General features: G+C 48.4%; 1 protein-coding gene across 2 annotated transcripts in view; it reads left to right on the top strand.

The window, feature by feature from the left end:
- LOC110517923 overlaps nt 1-20,599 on the top strand; it is a 50,907-nt gene that overhangs the window by 13,508 nt on the left and 16,800 nt on the right. The window contains exons 4-11 of one of the 2 annotated variants that reach the window (XM_036972516.1): nt 366-459; nt 825-926; nt 1,986-2,034; nt 2,219-2,387; nt 6,574-6,699; nt 9,626-9,688; nt 14,965-15,087; nt 17,854-18,009. In XM_036972516.1, the coding sequence (XP_036828411.1) occupies nt 366-459; nt 825-926; nt 1,986-2,034; nt 2,219-2,387; nt 6,574-6,699; nt 9,626-9,688; nt 14,965-15,087; nt 17,854-18,009 (882 nt within the window). The remainder of the gene's footprint in view (nt 1-365; nt 460-824; nt 927-1,985; nt 2,035-2,218; nt 2,388-6,573; nt 6,700-9,625; nt 9,689-14,964; nt 15,088-17,853; nt 18,010-20,599) is intronic. The other variant, XM_036972517.1, reaches the window with a different exon arrangement.

Raw genomic sequence — 20,599 nt, 5'->3', positions numbered from 1 at the left:
AGACGCACACCTTCACGTGAGAGACACACACACACACCTTCACGTGAGTCACGCGCACACCTTCACGTGGGAGACACACACACACACACCTTCACGTGAGAGACATACACCTTCACGTGAGAGACACACACACACACCTTCACGTGAGAGACACACCTTCATGTGGAAGACACACACACACACACCTTCACGTGAGAGACACACACACCTTCACGTGAGAGACACACACCTTCACGTGAGAGACACACCTTCATGTGGAAGACACACACACACACACCTTCACGTGAGAGACACACACACCTTCACGTGAGACACACCTCCACACTTCTCTGCTTTCTAACATCAGTCTGTCTCCTCTCCTCCAGACCAACAGACAGTGATGTAGGAGGACCAATAGAATCCAACCAGCTCTTCTGTCACCAGTGCTTCTGTTACGTCTGTGACAAGGTTGCCTCGGAGGTGAGCTGTGTGAGGGAGACGTGAAGGTTAACTCTGTGGAGCTGTCTCAGAGAGACGTGAAGGTTAACTCTGTGGAGCTGTCTCAGAGAGATGTGAAGGTAAACTCTGTAGAGCTGTCAGAGAGATGTGAAGGTAAACTTTGTAGAGCTGTCAGAGAGATGTGAAGGTGAACTCTGTAGAGCTGTCAGAGAGATGTGAAGGTTAACTCTGTAGAGCGGTCTGAGAGATGTGAAGGTAAACTCTGTAGAGCTGTCAGAGAGATGTGAAGGTTAACTCTGTAGTGCTGTCAGAGATGTGGTGTTGATTACCGAGAGCTTTTCTTTTCTCTGTGTGTGTCTGTGTGTGTGTGTGTGCGCGCGCTGCAGTGTTCTGTGTGGACTGTGTCAGGAGTGTGCCACTGCAACGCCCATAAGAGGAGTGTGTTCTGGAGCAACAAGAGAGACAAGGTGGTTCTGGGATACCTTCAGGTCAGTTTAACCTTTAACCTTCAGGTCGGTTTAACCTTTAACCTTCTGGTCAGTTTAACCTTTAACCTTCAGGTCAGTTTAACCTTCAGGTCAGTTTAACCTTTAACCTTCAGGTCAGTTTAACCTTCAGGTCAGTTTAACGTTTAACCTTCAGGTCAGTTTAACCTTCAGGTCAGTTTAACCTTTAACCTTCAGGTCAGTTTAACCTTTAACCTTCAGGTCAGTTTAACCTTCAGGGGAGTTTAACCTTTAACCTTCAGGTCAGTTTAACCTTTAACCTTCATGTCAGTTTAACCTTTAACCTTCATGTCAGTTTAACCTTCAGGTCAGTTTAACCTTCAGGTCAGTTTAACCTTCAGGTCAGTTTAACCTTTAACCTTCAGGTCAGTTTAACGTTTAACCTTCAGGTCAGTTTAACCTTCAGGTCAGTTTAACCTTTAACCTTCAGGTCAGTTTAACCTTTAACCTTCAGGTCAGTTTAACCTTCAGGGGAGTTTAACCTTTAACCTTCATGTCAGTTTAACCTTAAACCTTCAGGTCAGTTTAACCTTTAACCTTCAGGTCAGTTTAACCTTTAACCTTCAGGTCAGTTTAACCTTTAACCTTCAGATCAGTTTAACCTTCAGGTCAGTTTAACCTTTAACCTTCAGGTCAGTTTAACCTTCAGGTCAGTTTAACCTTTAACCTTCAGGTCAGTTTAACCTTTAACCTTCAGGTCAGTTTAACCTTTAACCTTCAGGTCAGTTTAACCTTCAGGTCAGTTTAACCTTCAGGTCAGTTTAACCTTTAACCTTCAGGTCAGTTTAACCTTTAACCTTCAGGTCAGTTTAACCTTTAACCTTCAGGTCAGTTTAGCCTTTAACCTTCAGGTCAGTTTAACCTTTAACCTTCAGGTCAGTTTAACCTTCAGGTCAGTTTAACCTTCAGGTTAGTTTAACCTTTAACCTTCAGGTTAGTTTAACCTTTAACCTTCAGGTTAGTTTACCCTCCTGTCTGTCTGTCTGCCTGTCTGTCTGTCTGTCTGTCTGTCTGCCTAAATTCTCATTTAACTTTCTGCAGATGTTTAACTTCAACCTGCTGGAGATCGACAGCGACCTCCGACTGGCAGGTACACCAAGAAACACACACACACACACACACACACACACACACACACACACACACACACACACACACACACACACACACACAATGTCCATCCATTACTACGAGCCCCACACACACACACACACACACACACAATGTCCATCCATTACTACACACACACACACGTCTGTGTTCTGTGTGTATAGAGTCCTTACTGCTGCAGTTGGAGGAGGAGTTGTCCAAGGAGTACGCCTCCTTCCAGAGGGGCGTGGCTGTGAGGGGATTGGCTGTCCAATGTGCCTGTCACTGCCACACAGCCAATCGTTTGGAATGCGGGAACTGCCAATCAAATCACCTGCTGCTACTGGTCTACGAGTAAGACTCGTGTTCCATCGACTCGTGTTCCATCGTTAATATCTTGTTACTATGGGGACTGTTACTATGGGGATTATTACCATGGGGAGTAATAAGGGGGACTATGTTGGACTGGGGAGTATTACCATGTTGGACTGGGGAGTATTACCATGTTGGAGTGGGGAGTATTACCATGTTGGACTGGGGAGTATTACCATGTTGGACTGGGGACTGGGGAGTATTACCATGTTGGACTGGGGACTGGGGAGTATTACCATGTTGGAGTGGGGACTGGGGAGTATTACCATGTTGGACTGGGGACTGGGGAGTATTACCATGTTGGAGTGGGGAGTATTACTATGTTGGAGTGGGGAGTATTACCATGTTGGAGTGGGGAGTATTACCATGTTGGAGTGGGGACTGGGGAGTATTACCATGTTGGACTGGGGAGTATTACCATGTTGGACTGGGGACTGGGGAGTATTACCATGTTGGACTGGGGAGTATTACCATGTTGGAGTGGGGAGTATTACCATGTTGGACTGGGGAGTATTACCATGTTGGACTGGGGACTGGGGAGTATTACCATGTTGGACTGGGGACTGGGGAGTATTACCATGTTGGAGTGGGGACTGGGGAGTATTACCATGTTGGACTGGGGACTGGGGAGTATTACCATGTTGGAGTGGGGAGTATTACTATGTTAGAGTGGGGAGTATTACCATGTTGGAGTGGGGAGTATTACCATGTTGGACTGGGGAGTATTACCATGTTGGACTGGGGAGTATTACCATGTTGGACTGGGGACTGGGGAGTATTACCATGTTGGACTGGGGACTGGGGAGTGTTACCATGTTGGACTGGGGAGTATTACCATGTTGGAGTGGGGAGTATTACCATGTTGGACTGGGGAGTATTACCATGTTGGACTGGGGAGTATTACCATGTTGGAGTGGGGAGTATTACCATGTTGGACTGGGGAGTATTACCATGTTGGACTGGGGACTGGGGAGTATTACCATGTTGGACTGGGGAGTATTACCATGTTGGACTGGGGAGTGTTACCATGTTGGACTGGGGAGTATTACCATGTTGGACTGGGGAGTATTACCATGTTGGACTGGGGAGTATTACCATGTTGGACTGGGGAGTGTTACCATGTTGGACTGGGGAGTGTTACCATGTTGGACTGGGGAGTATTACCATGTTGGACTGGGGAGTATTACCATGTTGGACTGGGGAGTATTACCATGTTGGACTGGGGAGTATTACCATGTTGGACTGGGGACTGGGGAGTATTACCATGTTGGACTGGGGAGTATTACCATGTTGGACTGGGGACTATTGCCATGTTGGACTGGGGAGTGTTACCATGTTGGACTGGGGACTGGGGAGTATTACCATGTTGGACTGGGGAGTATTACCATGTTGGACTGGGGAGTATTACCATGTTGGACTGGGGAGTATTACCATGTTGGACTGGGGAGTATTACCATGTTGGACTGGGGACTATTACCATGTTGGACTAGGGACTGGGGTGTATTACCATGTTGGACTGGGGAGTATTACCATGTTGGACTGGGGAGTATTAACATGTTGGACTGGGGACTGGGGAGTATTACCATGTTGGACTGGGGACTGGGGAGTATAACCATGTTGGACTGGGGACTGGGGAGTATTACCATGTTGGACTGGGGACTGGGGAGTATTACCATGTTGGACTGGGGACTGGGGAGTATTACCATGTTGGACTGGGGAGTATTACCATGTTGGACTGGGGAGTATTACCATGTTGGACTGGGGACTGGGGAGTATTACCATGTTGGACTGGGGACTGGGGAGTATTACCATGTTGGACTGGGGACTGGGGAGTATTACCATGTTGGACTGGTGACTATTACCATGTTGGACTGGGGACTGGGGAGTATTACCATGTTGGACTGGGGAGTATTACCATGTTGGACTGGGGAGTATTACCATGTTGGACTGGGGACTGGGGAGTATTACCATGTTGGACTGGGGAGTATTACCATGTTGGACTGGGGACTGGGGAGTATTACCATGTTGGACTGGGGACTGGGGAGTATTACCATGTTGGACTGGGGAGTATTACCATGTTGGACTTGGGAGTATTACCATGTTGGACTGGGGACTGGGGAGTATTACCATGTTGGACTGGGGAGTATTACCATGTTGGACTGGGGAGTATTACCATGTTGGACTGGGGACTATTGCCATGTTGGACTGGGGAGTGTTACCATGTTGGACTGGGGACTGGGGAGTATTACCATGTTGGACTGGGGAGTATTACCATGTTGGACTGGGGAGTATTACCATGTTGGACTGGGGACTGGGGAGTATAACCATGTTGTACTGGGGACTGGGGAGTATTACCATGTTGGACTGGGGACTATTACCATGTTGGACTGGGGACTGGGGAGTATTACCATGTTGGACTGGGGACTGGGGAGTATTACCATGTTGGACTGGGGAGTATTACCATGTTGGACTGGGGACTGGGGAGTATTATCATGTTGGACTGGGGAGTATTACCATGTTGGACTGGGGAGTATTACCATGTTGGACTGGGGAGTATTACCATGTTGGACTGGGGACTGGGGAGTATTACCATGTCGGACTGGGAAGTATTACCATGTTGGACTGGGGACTGGGGAGTATTACCATGTTGGACTGGGGAGTATTACCATGTTGGACTGGGGAGTATTACCATGTTGGACTGGGGACTGGGGAGTATTACCATGTTGTACTGGGGAGTATTACCATGTTGGACTGGGGAGTATTACCATGTTGGACTGGGGAGTATTACCATGTTGGACTGGGGAGTATTACCATGTTGTACTGGGGACTGGGGAGTATTACCATGTTGTACTGGGGAGTATTACCATGTTGGACTGGGGAGTATTACCATGTTGGACTGGGGAGTATTACCATGTTGGACTGGGGACTGGGGAGTATTATCATGTTGGACTGGGGACTGGGGAGTATTACCATGTTGGACTGGGGACTGGGGAGTATTACCATGTTGGACTGGGGAGTATTACCATGTTGGACTTTTGAGTATTACCATGTTGGACTGGGGAGTATTACCATGTTGGACTGGGGACTGGGGAGTATTACCATGTTGTACTGGGAGTATTACCATGTTGGACTGGGGACTGGGGAGTATTACCATGTTGGACTGGGGAGTATTACCATGTTGGACTGGGGAGTATTACCATGTTGGACTGGGGAGTATTACCATGTTGGACTGGGGAGTATTACCATGTTGTACTGGGGACTGGGGAGTATTACCATGTTGTACTGGGGAGTATTACCATGTTGGACTGGGGACTGGGGAGTATTACCATGTTGGACTGGGGAGTATTACCATGTTGGACTGGGGAGTATTACCATGTTGGACTGGGGAGTGTTACCATGTTGGACTGGGGAGTTTTACCATGTTGGACTGGGGACTGGGGAGTATTACCATGTTGGACTGGGGAGTATTAACATGTTGGACTGGGGAGTATTACCATGTTGGACTGGGGAGTATTACCATGTTGGACTGGGGAGTATTACCATGTTGGACTGGGGAGTATTACCATGTTGGACTGGGGAGTATTACCATGTTGGACTTGGGAGTATTACCATGTTGGACTGGGGAGTATTACCATGTTGGACTGGGGAGTGTTACCATGTTGGACTGGGGAGTATTACCATGTTGGACTGGGGAGTATTACCATGTTGGACTGGGGAGTATTACCATGTTGGAGTGGGGAGTATTACCATGTTGGAGTGGGGAGTATTACCATGTTGGACTGGGGAGTATTACCATGTTGGACTGGGGAGTATTACCATGTTGGACTGGGGACTGGGGAGTATTACCATGTTGGACTGGGGAGTATTACCATGTTGGACTGGGGACTGGGGAGTATTACCATGTTGGACTGGGGAGTATTACCATGTTGGACTGGGGAGTATTACCATGTTGGACTGGGGAGTATTACCATGTTGGACTGGGGAGTGTTACCATGTTGGACTGGGGACTGGGGAGTATTACCATGTTGGACTGGGGAGTATTACCATGTGGGACTGGGGAGTATTACCATGTTGGACTGGTGACTGGGGAGTATTATCCTTATTTACTGTTTTCTGTTGTTTGTGTTAATTTTTGTGGTGTGTGTGTGTGTGTGTGTGTGTGTTGCAGTTATTCGCAGGTGTTTGAGTGTGTGTGCCGCTTCCTTGGACGTGCGGAGAGAGAGAGACCGAGAGCAGCAGCTGTTATGAGACTTGGAGCAGCTCAACTCTTCATTACACACTGTCAACCTCCTGGGTACACACACACACACACACACACACACACACCACAACACACCACACCACACCACACCACACACACACACACACACACTGATTTCACAATTGGCTCATTTTGTATATGATTCCTTTTTCATTACCTCCTAGCGATTCAACATAGGACTTCATTACCCCCTAGCGATCCAACATAGGACTTCATTACCTCCTAGCGATTCAACATAGGACTTCATTACCCCCTAGCGATCCAACATAGGACTTCATTACCCCCTAGCGATCCAACATAGGACTTCATTACCCCCTAGAGATCCAACATAGGACCACCACATTCAATAGGACATAGGACTTCATTACCCCCTAGAGATCCAACATAGGACCACCACATTCAATAGGACATAGGACTTCATTACCCCCTAGAGATCCAACATAGGACCACCACATTCAATAGGACATAGGACTTCATTACCCCCTAGAGATCCAACATAGGGCCACCAATGAAGTTGGTGGCAATACCTTCCAGATATAAAGAAACGTTGGTGGCAATACCTTTCAAATAATGTACCTTCCAGATCATGTACAGTGCCTTGCGAAAGTATTCGGCCCCCTTGAACTTTGCGACCTTTTGCCACATTTCAGGCTTCAAACATAAAGATATAAAACTGTATTTTTTTGTGAAGAATCAACAACAAGTGGGACACAATCATGAAGTGGAACGACATTTATTGGATATTTCAAACTTTTTTAACAAATCAAAAACTGAAAAATTGGGCGTGCAAAATTATTCAGCCCCCTTAAGTTAATACTTGTAGCGCCACCTTTTGCTGCGATTACAGCTGTAAGTCGCTTGGGGTATGTCTCTATCAGTTTTGCACATCGAGAGACTGACATTTTTTCCCATTCCTCCTTGCAAAACAGCTCGAGCTCAGTGAGGTTGGATGGAGAGCATTTGTGAACAGCAGTTTTCAGTTCTTTCCACAGATTCTCGATTGGATTTAGGTCTGGACTTTGACTTGGCCATTCTAACACCTGGATATGTTTATTTTTGAACCATTCCATTGTAGATTTTGCTTTATGTTTTGGATCATTGTCTTGTTGGAAGACAAATCTCCGTCCCAGTCTCAGGTCTTTTGCAGACTCCATCAGGTTTTCTTCCAGAATGGTCCTGTATTTGGCTCCATCCACCTCCCCATCAATTTTAACCATCTTCCCTGTCCCTGCTGAAGAAAAGCAGGCCCAAACCATGATGCTGCCACCACCATGTTTGACAGTGGGGATGGTGTGTTCAGGATGATGAGTTGTGTTGCTTTTACGCCAAACATAACGTCTTGCATTGTTGCCAAAAAGTTCAATTTTGGTTTAATCTGACCAGAGCACCTTCTTCCACATGTTTGGTGTGTCTCCCAGGTGGCTTGTGGCAAACTTTAAACAACACTTTTTATGGATATCTTTAAGAAATGGCTTTCTTCTTGCCACTCTTCCATAAAGGCCAGATTTGTGCAATATACGACTGATTGTTGTCCTATGGACAGAGTCTCCCACCTCAGCTGTAGATCTCTGCAGTTCATCCAGAGTGATCATGGGCCTCTTGGCTGCATCTCTGATCAGTCTTCTCCTTGTATGAGCTGAAAGTTTAGCGGGACGGCCAGGTCTTGGTAGATTTGCAGTGGTCTGATACTCCTTCCATTTCAATATTATCGCTTGCACAGTGCTCCTTGGGATGTTTAAAGCTTGGGAAATCTTTTTGTATCCAAATCCGGCTTTAAACTTCTTCACAACAGTATCTCGGACCTGCCTGGTGTGTTCTTTGTTCTTCATGATGCTCTCTGCGCTTTTAACGGACCTCTGAGACTATCACAGTGCAGGTGCATTTATACGGAGACTTGATTACACACAGGTGGATTGTATTTATCATCATTAGTCATTTAGGTCAACATTGGATCATTCAGAGATCCTCACTGAACTTCTGGAGAGAGTTTGCTGCACTGAAAGTAAAGGGGCTGAATAATTTTGCACGCACAATTTTTCAGTTTTTGATTTGTTAAAAAAGTTTGAAATATCCAATAAATGTCGTTCTACTTCATGATTGTGTCCCACTTGTTGTTGATTCTTCACAAAAAAATACAGTTTTATATCTTTATGTTTGAAGCCTGAAATGTGGCAAAAGGTCGCAAAGTTCAAGGGGGCCGAATACTTTCGCAAGGCACTGTACCTTCCAGATCATGTACCTTCCAGATCATGTACCTTCCAGATCATGTACCTTCCAGATATTGTACCTTCCAGATATTGTACCACCCAGATCCTGTACCTTCCAGATATTGTACCTTCCAGATACTTTACCATCCAGATACTGTACAATCCAGATATTGTACTTTCCAGATCCTGTACCTTCAAGATCCTGTACCTTCCAGATACTGTACCTTCCAGATACTATACCCCCTTTTTCTCCCCAATTTCGTGGTATGCAATTGGTAGTTATTCTTGTCTCATCGCTGCAACTCCCGTACGGACTCGGGAGAGGCGAAGGTCGAGAGCCGTGCGTCCCCACGAAACACAACCCAACCAAATCATACTGCTTCTTGACACAATGCCCACTTAACCCGGAAGCCAGCCGGGACCAACAAACAATGCACACCTGGCAACCAAGTCAGCGTGCCCTGTGCCCGGCCCGCCACAGGAGTCGCCAGTGCGAGATGGGACGAGGACATCCCTGCCGTCCAAACCCTCCCCTAACCCGGCGACACTGGGCCAATTGTGCGCCGCCCCATGAGTCTCCCGGTCGCGGCTGGCTGCGACAGAGCCTGGACTCGAACCCTGAATCTCTAGTGGCACAGCTGCGATGCAGTGCCTTAGACCACGGCACCATTCGGGAGGCTTCACACTTCTAATATGACTAAATCTGCCTCGACGTCTAACCCCTGACTTCTGTGACCTCTAACCCCTAACAGACCAGTGATTTCCCATCATCTTGAGGCCAGGATAGCGGAGGCCCTGCCCTTGCTGCTAACCAGGTACACACACACACACACCAAATCCCATATGGACCCCTACACCCTAAAGCACGTGGCGATCTCAGGTGTTTGGGATAAGGGAATAGCTCCACCTTGCATTCTGATAAGCTTGGTGGAAGTTTCAACATATTGCTGAGACTCATCAAATTCTCTCAGACCTCCACAAGTGGTATAGGGTGTAGGGTCTAGGAGTCCATTTAGGACTGGGTAACACCATAGGGTCTAGGAGTCCATTAACGACAGGGTAACACCATAGGGTCTAGGAGTCCATTTAGGACAGGGTAACACCATAGGGTCTAGGAGTCCATTTAGGACTGGGTAACACCATAGGGTCTAGGAGTCCATTTAGGACTGGGTAACACCATAGGGTCTAGAGGTCCATTTAGGACTGGGTAACACCATAGGGTCTAGAGGTCCATTTAGGACTGGGTAACACCATAGGGGTCCATTTAGGACTGGGTAACACCATAGAGTCTAGAGGTCCATTTAGGACTGGGTAACACCATAGGGGTCCATTTAGGACTGGTAACACCATAGGGGTCCATTTAGGACTGGGTAACACCATAGAGGTCCATTTAGGACTGGGTAACACCATAGAGGTCCATTTAGGACTGGGTAACACCATAGAGGTCCATTTAGGACTGGGTAACACCATAGAGGTCCATTTAGGACTGGGTAACACCATATAGGTCCATTTAGGACTGGGTAACACCATAGGGGTCCATTTAGGACTGGGTAACACCATAGAGGTCCATTTAGGACTGGGTAACACCATAGGGGTCCATTTAGGACTGGGTAACACCATAGGGTCTAGAGGTCCATTTAGGACTGGGTAACACCACAGGGGTCCATTTAGGACTGGGTAACACCATATAGGTCCATTTAGGACTGGGTAACACCATAGGGTCTAGAGGTCCATTTAGGACTGGGTAACACCATAGGGGTCCATTTAGGACTGGGTAACACCATAGGGTCTAGAGGTCCATTTAGGACTGGGTAACACCACAGAGGTCCATTTAGGACTGGGTAACACCATAGGGTCTAGAGGTCCATTTAGGACTGGGTAACACCATAGGGGTCCATTTAGGACTGGGTAACACCATAGGGTCTAGGGGACCATTTAGGACTGGGTAACACCATAGGGTCTAGAGGTCCATTTAGGACTGGGTAACACCATAGAGGTCCATTTAGGACTGGGTAACACCATAGGGTCTAGAGGTCCATTTAGGACTGGGTAACACCATAGGGGTCCATTTAGGACTGGGTAACACCATAGGGTCTAGGAGTCCATTTAGGACTGGGTAACACCATAGGGTCTAGGAGTCCATTTAGGACTGGGTAACACCATAGAGGTCCATTTAGGACTGGGTAACACCATAGGGGTCCATTTAGGACTGGGTAACACCATAGAGGTCCATTTAGGACTGGGTAACACCATAGAGGTCCATTTAGGACTGGGTAACACCATATAGGTCCATTTAGGACTGGGTAACACCATAGGGGTCCATTTAGGACTGGGTAACACCATAGGGGTCCATTTAGGACTGGGTAACACCATAGGGGTCCATTTAGGACTGGGTAACACCATAGGGTCTAGAGGTCCATTTAGGACTGGGTAACACCATAGGGGTCCATTTAGGACTGGGTAACACCATATAGGTCCATTTAGGACTGGGTAACACCATAGGGTCTAGAGGTCCATTTAGGACTGGGTAACACCATAGGGGTCCATTTAGGACTGGGTAACACCATAGGGTCTAGAGGTCCATTTAGGACTGGGTAACACCACAGAGGTCCATTTAGGACTGGGTAACACCATAGGGTCTAGAGGTCCATTTAGGACTGGGTAACACCATAGGGGTCCATTTAGGACTGGGTAACACCATAGGGTCTAGGGGACCATTTAGGACTGGGTAACACCATAGGGTCTAGAGGTCCATTTAGGACTGGGTAACACCATAGAGGTCCATTTAGGACTGGGTAACACCATAGGGTCTAGAGGTCCATTTAGGACTGGGTAACACCATAGGGTCCATTTAGGACTGGGTAACACCATAGGGTCTAGGAGTCCATTAACGACAGGGTAACACCATAGGGTCTAGGAGTCCATTTAGGACAGGGTAACACCATAGGGTCTAGGAGTCCATTTAGGACTGGGTAACACCATAGGGTCTAGGAGTCCATTTAGGACTGGGTAACACCATAGGGTCTAGAGGTCCATTTAGGACTGGGTAACACCATAGGGTCTAGAGGTCCATTTAGGACTGGGTAACACCATAGGGGTCCATTTAGGACTGGGTAACACCATAGGGGTCCATTTAGGACTGGGTAACACCATAGAGTCTAGAGGTCCATTTAGGACTGGGTAACACCATAGGGGTCCATTTAGGACTGGTAACACCATAGGGGTCCATTTAGGACTGGGTAACACCATAGGGGTCCATTTAGGACTGGGTAACACCATAGAGGTCCATTTAGGACTGGGTAACACCATAGGGGTCCATTTAGGACTGGGTAACACCATAGGGTCTAGAGGTCCATTTAGGACTGGGTAACACCATAGGGGTCCATTTAGGACTGGGTAACACCATATAGGTCCATTTAGGACTGGGTAACACCATAGGGTCTAGAGGTCCATTTAGGACTGGGTAACACCATAGGGGTCCATTTAGGACTGGGTAACACCATAGGGTCTAGAGGTCCATTTAGGACTGGGTAACACCACAGAGGTCCATTTAGGACTGGGTAACACCATAGGGTCTAGAGGTCCATTTAGGACTGGGTAACACCATAGGGGTCCATTTAGGACTGGGTAACACCATAGGGTCTAGAGGTCCATTTAGGACTGGGTAACACCACAGAGGTCCATTTAGGACTGGGTAACACCATAGGGTCTAGAGGTCCATTTAGGACTGGGTAACACCATAGGGGTCCATTTAGGACTGGGTAACACCATAGGGTCTAGGGGACCATTTAGGACTGGGTAACACCATAGGGTCTAGAGGTCCATTTAGGACTGGGTAACACCATAGAGGTCCATTTAGGACTGGGTAACACCATAGGGTCTAGAGGTCCATTTAGGACTGGGTAACACCATAGGGGTCCATTTAGGACTGGGTAACACCATAGGGTCTAGGAGTCCATTAACGACAGGGTAACACCATAGGGTCTAGGAGTCCATTTAGGACAGGGTAACACCATAGGGTCTAGGAGTCCATTTAGGACTGGGTAACACCATAGGGTCTAGGAGTCCATTTAGGACTGGGTAACACCATAGGGTCTAGAGGTCCATTTAGGACTGGGTAACACCATAGGGTCTAGAGGTCCATTTAGGACTGGGTAACACCATAGGGGTCCATTTAGGACTGGGTAACACCATAGGGGTCCATTTAGGACTGGGTAACACCATAGAGTCTAGAGGTCCATTTAGGACTGGGTAACACCATAGGGGTCCATTTAGGACTGGTAACACCATAGGGGTCCATTTAGGACTGGGTAACACCATAGAGGTCCATTTAGGACTGGGTAACACCATAGAGGTCCATTTAGGACTGGGTAACACCATAGAGGTCCATTTAGGACTGGGTAACACCATATAGGTCCATTTAGGACTGGGTAACACCATAGGGGTCCATTTAGGACTGGGTAACACCATAGAGGTCCATTTAGGACTGGGTAACACCATAGGGGTCCATTTAGGACTGGGTAACACCATAGGGTCTAGAGGTCCATTTAGGACTGGGTAACACCATAGGGGTCCATTTAGGACTGGGTAACACCATATAGGTCCATTTAGGACTGGGTAACACCATAGGGTCTAGAGGTCCATTTAGGACTGGGTAACACCATAGGGGTCCATTTAGGACTGGGTAACACCATAGGGTCTAGAGGTCCATTTAGGACTGGGTAACACCATAGGGGTCCATTTAGGACTGGGTAACACCATAGGGTCTAGGGGACCATTTAGGACTGGGTAACACCATAGGGTCTAGAGGTCCATTTAGGACTGGGTAACACCATAGGGTCTAGAGGTCCATTTAGGACTGGGTAACACCATAGGGGTCCATTTAGGACTGGGTAACACCATAGGGTCTAGGAGTCCATTTAGGACTGGGTAACACCATAGGGTCTAGGAGTCCATTTAGGACTGGGTAACACCATAGAGGTCCATTTAGGACTGGGTAACACCATATAGGTCCATTTAGGACTGGGTAACACCATATAGGTCCATTTAGGACTGGGTAACACCATAGGGGTCCATTTAGGACTGGGTAACACCATAGAGGTCCATTTAGGACTGGGTAACACCATAGGGGTCCATTTAGGACTGGGTAACACCATAGGGTCTAGAGGTCCATTTAGGACTGGGTAACACCATAGGGGTCCATTTAGGACTGGGTAACACCATATAGGTCCATTTAGGACTGAGTAACACCATAGGGTCTAGAGGTCCATTTAGGACTGGGTAACACCATAGGGGTCCATTTAGGACTGGGTAACACCATAGGGTCTAGAGGTCCATTTAGGACTGGGTAACACCACAGAGGTCCATTTAGGACTGGGTAACACCATAGGGTCTAGAGGTCCATTTAGGACTGGGTAACACCATAGGGGTCCATTTAGGACTGGGTAACACCATAGGGTCTAGGGGACCATTTAGGACTGGGTAACACCATAGGGTCTAGAGGTCCATTTAGGACTGGGTAACACCATAGAGGTCCATTTAGGACTGGGTAACACCATAGGGTCTAGAGGTCCATTTAGGACTGGGTAACACCATAGGGGTCCATTTAGGACTGGGTAACACCATAGGGTCTAGGAGTCCATTTAGGACTGGGTAACACCATAGGGTCTAGGAGTCCATTTAGGACTGGGTAACACCATAGAGGTCCATTTAGGACTGGGTAACACCATATAGGTCCATTTAGGACTGGGTAACACCATAGGGGTCTATTTAGGACTGGGTAACACCATAGGGGTCCATTTAGGACTGGGTAACACCATAGAGGTCCATTTAGGACTGGGTAACACCATAGAGGTCCATTTAGGACTGGGTAACACCATAGGGGTCCATTTAGGACTGGGTAACACCATATAGGTCCATTTAGGACTGGGTAACACCATAGGGTCTAGATGTCCATTTAGGACTGGGTAACACCATAGAGGTCCATTTAGGACTGGGTAACACCATAGGGTCTAGAGGTCCATTTAGGACTGGGTAACGTGTGTGTGTGTGTGTGTGGTGTGTGTGTGTGTGTGTGTGTGTGTGTGTTCAGGGTAATGGAGGCGGTGCGAAGACAGATGGTGGAGTGTGACTTCAGTCCAGAGTTTCTCCAGAAACTTCAAGGTTTCTACCAGACCCTCCCCCTACCTCCCAGCTGCATCGCTCTGAGAAACAGGTATAGACCCTCCCCCCTTCCTCCCAGCTGCATCGCTCTGAGAAACAGGTATAGACCCTCCCCCCTACCTCCCAGCTGCATCGCTCTGAGAAACAGGTACAGACCACCCCTACCTCCCAGCTGCATCGCTCTGAGAAACAGGTACAGACCCTCCCCCCCTTCCTCCCAGCTGCATCGCTCTGAGAAACAGGTATAGACCCTCCCCCCTACCTCCCAGCTGCATCGCTCTGAGAAACAGGTACAGATCCCCCCCCTACCTCCCAGCTGCATCGCTCTGAGAAACAGGTATAGACCCTCCCCCTACCTCCCAGCTGCATCGCTCTGAGAAACAGGTACAGACCCTCCCCCCTACCTCCCAGCTGCATCGCTCTGAGAAACAGGTATAGACCCTCCCCCTACCTCCCAGCTGCATCGCTCTGAGAAACAGGTACAGACCCTCCCCCCTACTTCCCAGCTGCATCGCTCTGAGAAACAGGTACAGACCCTCCCCCCTACCTCCCAGCTGCATCGCTCTGAGAAACAGGTTTAGACCCTCTCCCTTCCTCCCAGCTGCATCGCTCTGAGAAACAGGTATAGACCCTCCCCCCTACCTCCCAGCTGCATCGCTCTGAGAAACAGGTATAGCCCCTCCCCCCCTTCCTCCCAGCTACATCGCTCTGAGAAACAGGTATGAAGCCTCCCCCCTACCTCCCAGCTGTATCGCTCTGAGAAACGGGTACAGACCCTCCCCCTTCCTCCCAGCTGCATCGCTCTGAGAAACAGGTATAGCCCCTCCCCCCCTTCCTCCCAGCTGCATCGCTCTGAGAAACAGGTATAGCCCCTCCCCCCCTACCTCCCAGCTACATCGCTCTGAGAAACAGGTATAGCCCCCCCCCCTTCCTCCCAGCTGCATCGCTCTGAGAAACAGGTATAGCCCCTCCCCCCTTCCTCCCAGCTGCATCGCTCTGAGAAACAGGTACAGACCAGATCCTCCCCCTACCTCCCAGCTGCATCGCTCTGAGAAACAGGTATAGCCCCCCCCCCCTTCCTCCCAGCTGCATCGCTCTGAGAAACAGGTATAGCCCTTCCCCCCCTTCCTCCCAGCTGCATCGCTCTGAGAAACAGGTACAGACCCTCCCCCCTACCTCCGAGCTGCATCGCTCTGAGAAGCAGGTATAGACCCTCCCCCCTACCTCCCAGCTGCATCGCTCTGAGAAACAGGTATAGCCCCTCCCCCCCTTCCTCCGAGCTGCATCGCTCTGAGAAACAGGTACAGACCCTCCCCCTACCTCCCTGCTGCATCGCTCTGAGAAACAGGTTTAGACCCTCTCCCTTCCTCCCAGCTGCATCGCTCTGAGAGACAGGTATAGACCCTCCCCCCCTTCCTCCCAGCTGCATCGCTCTGAGAAACAGGTATAGACCCTCCCCCCTACCTCCCAGCTGCATCGCTCTGAGAAACAGGTATAGACCCTCCCCCCTACCTCCCAGCTGCATCGCTCTGAGAAACAGGTACAGACCCTCCCCCTACCTCCCAGCTGCATCGCTCTGAGAAACAGGTATAGACCCTCCCCCTACCTCCCAGCTGCATCGCTCTGAGAAACAGGTATAGACCCTCCCCCTACCTCCCAGCTGCATCGCTCTGAGAAACAGGTACAGACCCTCCCCCCTACCTCCCTGCTGCATCGCTCTGAGAAACAGGTACAGACCCTCCCCCTACCTCCCAGCTGCATCGCTCTGAGAAACAGGTATAGACCCTCCCCCCCTTCCTCCCAGCTGCATCGCTCTGAGAAACAGGTATAGACCCTCCCCCTTCCTCCCAACTGCATCGCTCTGAGAAACAGGTACAGATCCTCCCCCTTCCTCCCAGCTGCATCGCTCTGAGAAACAGGTATAGACCCTCCCCCCCTTCCTCCCAGCTGCATCGCTCTGAGAAACAGGTATAGACCCTCCCCCCCTTCCTCCCAGCTGCATCGCTCTGAGAAACAGGTACAGATCCTCCCCCTCCCCCTTTCAGTGTTAAAGGGACAGACCGTTAATGTGTGTGTTTGTTCCAGGCTGTGTGTTCTCCCCTGGTCAGATGTCCTGCTGGTCTCAGTCTTAAAGGGACAGACCGTTAATGTGTGTGTGTGTTCCAGGCTGTGTGTTCTCCCCTGGTCAGATGTCCTGCTGGTCTCAGTCTTAAAGGGACAGACTGTTAATGTGTGTGTTCCAGGCTGTGTGTTCTCCCCTGGTCAGATGTCCTGCTGGTCTCAGTGTTAAAGGGACAGACCGTTTATGTGTGTGTGTTTGTTCCAGGCTGTGTGTTCTCCCCTGGTCAGATGTCCTGCTGGTCTCAGTGTTAAAGGGACAGACCGTTAATGTGTGTGTGTGTTCCAGGCTGTGTGTTCTCCCCTGGTCAGATGTCCTGCTGGTCTCAGTGTTAAAGGGACAGACCGTTAATGTGTGTGTGTGTGTTCCAGGCTGTGTGTTCTCCCCTGGTCAGATGTCCTGCTGGTCTCAGTCTTAAAGGGACAGACTGTTAATGTGTGTGTGTGTTCCAGGCTGTGTGTTCTCCCCTGGTCAGATGTCCTGCTGGTCTCAGTGTTAAAGGGACAGACCGTTAATGTGTGTGTTTGTTCCAGGCTGTGTGTTCTCCCCTGGTCAGATGTCCTGCTGGTCTCAGTGTTAAAGGGACAGACCGTTAATGTGTGTGTGTGTGTTCCAGGCTGTGTGTTCTCCCCTGGTCAGATGTCCTGCTGGTCTCAGTGTTAAAGGGACAGACCGTTTATGTGTGTGTGTTTGTTCCAGGCTGTGTGTTCTCCCCTGGTCAGATGTCCTGCTGGTCTCAGTGTTAAAGGGACAGAACGTGACGGGGATCCGCCCGGGAAAAGGGAAGAAGGAGCCGCTGACTGAATCTGCCGCTGTTGTCCTGCTGAGAACTGAAACATTACAGAGACTCAACAGGTATTTACCATCACAATCAATATCTGCAGTCAACTGGTCCACGAGGTAATTTGTAGGTTTTCCTACTTACAAAGCATGTAGAGGTCTGTAATTTTTTATCGTAGGTACACTTCAACTGTGAGAGACGGAATCTAAAACAAAAATCCAGAAAATCACATTGTATGATTTGTAAGTAATTAATTTGCAGGTCACGTTCATCAGTCAGCTGGTCCGCTCTGTAATACAGTATATGGTCACGTTCATCAGTCAGCTGGTCCGCTCTGTAATACAGTATATGGTCACGTTCATCAGTCAGCTGGTCCACTCTGTAATACAGTATATGGTCACGTTCATCAGTCAGCTGGTCCACTCTGTAATACAGTATATGGTCACGTTCATCAGTCAGCTGGTCCACTCTGTAATACAGTATATGGTCACGTTCATCAGTCAGCTGGTCCACTCTGTAATACAGTATATGGTCACGTTCATCAGTCAGCTGGTCCACTCTGTAATACAGTATATGGTCACGTTCATCAGTCAGCTGGTCCACTCTGTAATACAGTATATGGTCACGTTCATCAGTCAGCTGGTCCGCTCTGTAATACAGTATATGGTCACGTTCATCAGTCAGCTGGTCCACTCTGTAATACAGTATATGGTCACGTTCATCAGTCAGCTGGTCCACTCTGTAATACAGTATATGGTCACGTTCATCAGTCAGCTGGTCCGCTCTGTAATACAGTATATGGTCACGTTCATCAGTCAGCTGGTCCACTCTGTAATACAGTATATGGTCACGTTCATCAGTCAGCTGGTCCACTCTGTAATACAGTATATGGTCACGTTCATCAGTCAGCTGGTCCACTCTGTAATACAGTATATGGTCACGTTCATCAGTCAGCTGGTCCGCTCTGTAATACAGTATATGGTCACGTTCATCAGTCAGCTGGTCCACTCTGTAATACAGTATATGGTCACGTTCATCAGTCAGCTGGTCCACTCTGTAATACAGTATATGGTCACGTTCATCAGTCAGCTGGTCCACTCTGTAATACAGTATATGGTCACGTTCATCAGTCAGCTGGTCCACTCTGTAATACAGTATATGGTCACGTTCATCAGTCAGCTGGTCCACTCTGTAATACAGTATATGGTCACGTTCATCAGTCAGCTGGTCCGCTCTGTAATACAGTATATGGTCACGTTCATCAGTCAGCTGGTCCGCTCTGTAATACAGTATATGGTCACGTTCATCAGTCAGCTGGTCCACTCTGTAATACAGTATATGGTCACGTTCATCAGTCAGCTGGTCCACTCTGTAATACAGTATATGGTCACGTTCATCAGTCAGCTGGTCCACTCTGTAATACAGTATATGGTCACGTTCATCAGTCAGCTGGTCCGCTCTGTAATACAGTATATGGTCACGTTCATCAGTCAGCTGGTCCACTCTGTAATACAGTATATGGTCACGTTCATCAGTCAGCTGGTCCGCTCTGTAATACAGTATATGGTCACGTTCATCAGTCAGCTGGTCCACTCTGTAATACAGTATATGGTCACGTTCATCAGTCAGCTGGTCCACTCTGTAATACAGTATATGGTCACGTTCATCAGTCAGCTGGTCCACTCTGTAATACAGTATATGGTCACGTTCATCAGTCAGCTGGTCCACTCTGTAATACAGTATATGGTCACGTTCATCAGTCAGCTGGTCTGCTCTGTAATACAGTATATGGTCACGTTCATCAGTCAGCTGGTCCGCTCTGTAATACAGTATATGGTCACGTTCATCAGTCAGCTGGTCCACTCTGTAATACAGTATATGGTCACGTTCATCAGTCAGCTGGTCCACTCTGTAATACAGTATATGGTCACGTTCATCAGTCAGCTGGTCCACTCTGTAATACAGTATATGGTCACGTTCATCAGTCAGCTGGTCCACTCTGTAATACAGTATATGGTCACGTTCATCAGTCAGCTGGTCCACTCTGTAATACAGTATATGGTCACGTTCATCAGTCAGCTGGTCCACTCTGTAATACAGTATATGGTCACGTTCATCAGTCAGCTGGTCCGCTCTGTAATACAGTATATGGTCACGTTCATCAGTCAGCTGGTCCACTCTGTAATACAGTATATGGTCACGTTCATCAGTCAGCTGGTCCACTCTGTAATACAGTATATGGTCACGTTCATCAGTCAGCTGGTCCGCTCTGTAATACAGTATATGGTCACGTTCATCAGTCAGCTGGTCCACTCTGTAATACAGTATATGGTCACGTTCATCAGTCAGCTGGTCCGCTCTGTAATACAGTATATGGTCACGTTCATCAGTCAGCTGGTCCACTCTGTAATACAGTATATGGTCACGTTCATCAGTCAGCTGGTCCACTCTGTAATACAGTATATGGTCACGTTCATCAGTCAGCTGGTCCACTCTGTAATACAGTATATGGTCACGTTCATCAGTCAGCTGGTCCGCTCTGTAATACAGTATATGGTCACGTTCATCAGTCAGCTGGTCCGCTCTGTAATACAGTATATGGTCACGTTCATCAGTCAGCTGGTCCACTCTGTAATACAGTATATGGTCACGTTCATCAGTCAG

Source organism: Oncorhynchus mykiss, unplaced genomic scaffold (genome assembly GCF_013265735.2).
Source record: "Oncorhynchus mykiss isolate Arlee unplaced genomic scaffold, USDA_OmykA_1.1 un_scaffold_169, whole genome shotgun sequence".
Classification (NCBI taxonomy): domain Eukaryota; kingdom Metazoa; phylum Chordata; class Actinopteri; order Salmoniformes; family Salmonidae; genus Oncorhynchus; species Oncorhynchus mykiss.
Note: the sequence above shows the minus strand (reverse complement) of the source record. Positions and strands in the feature narration are given on the sequence as shown.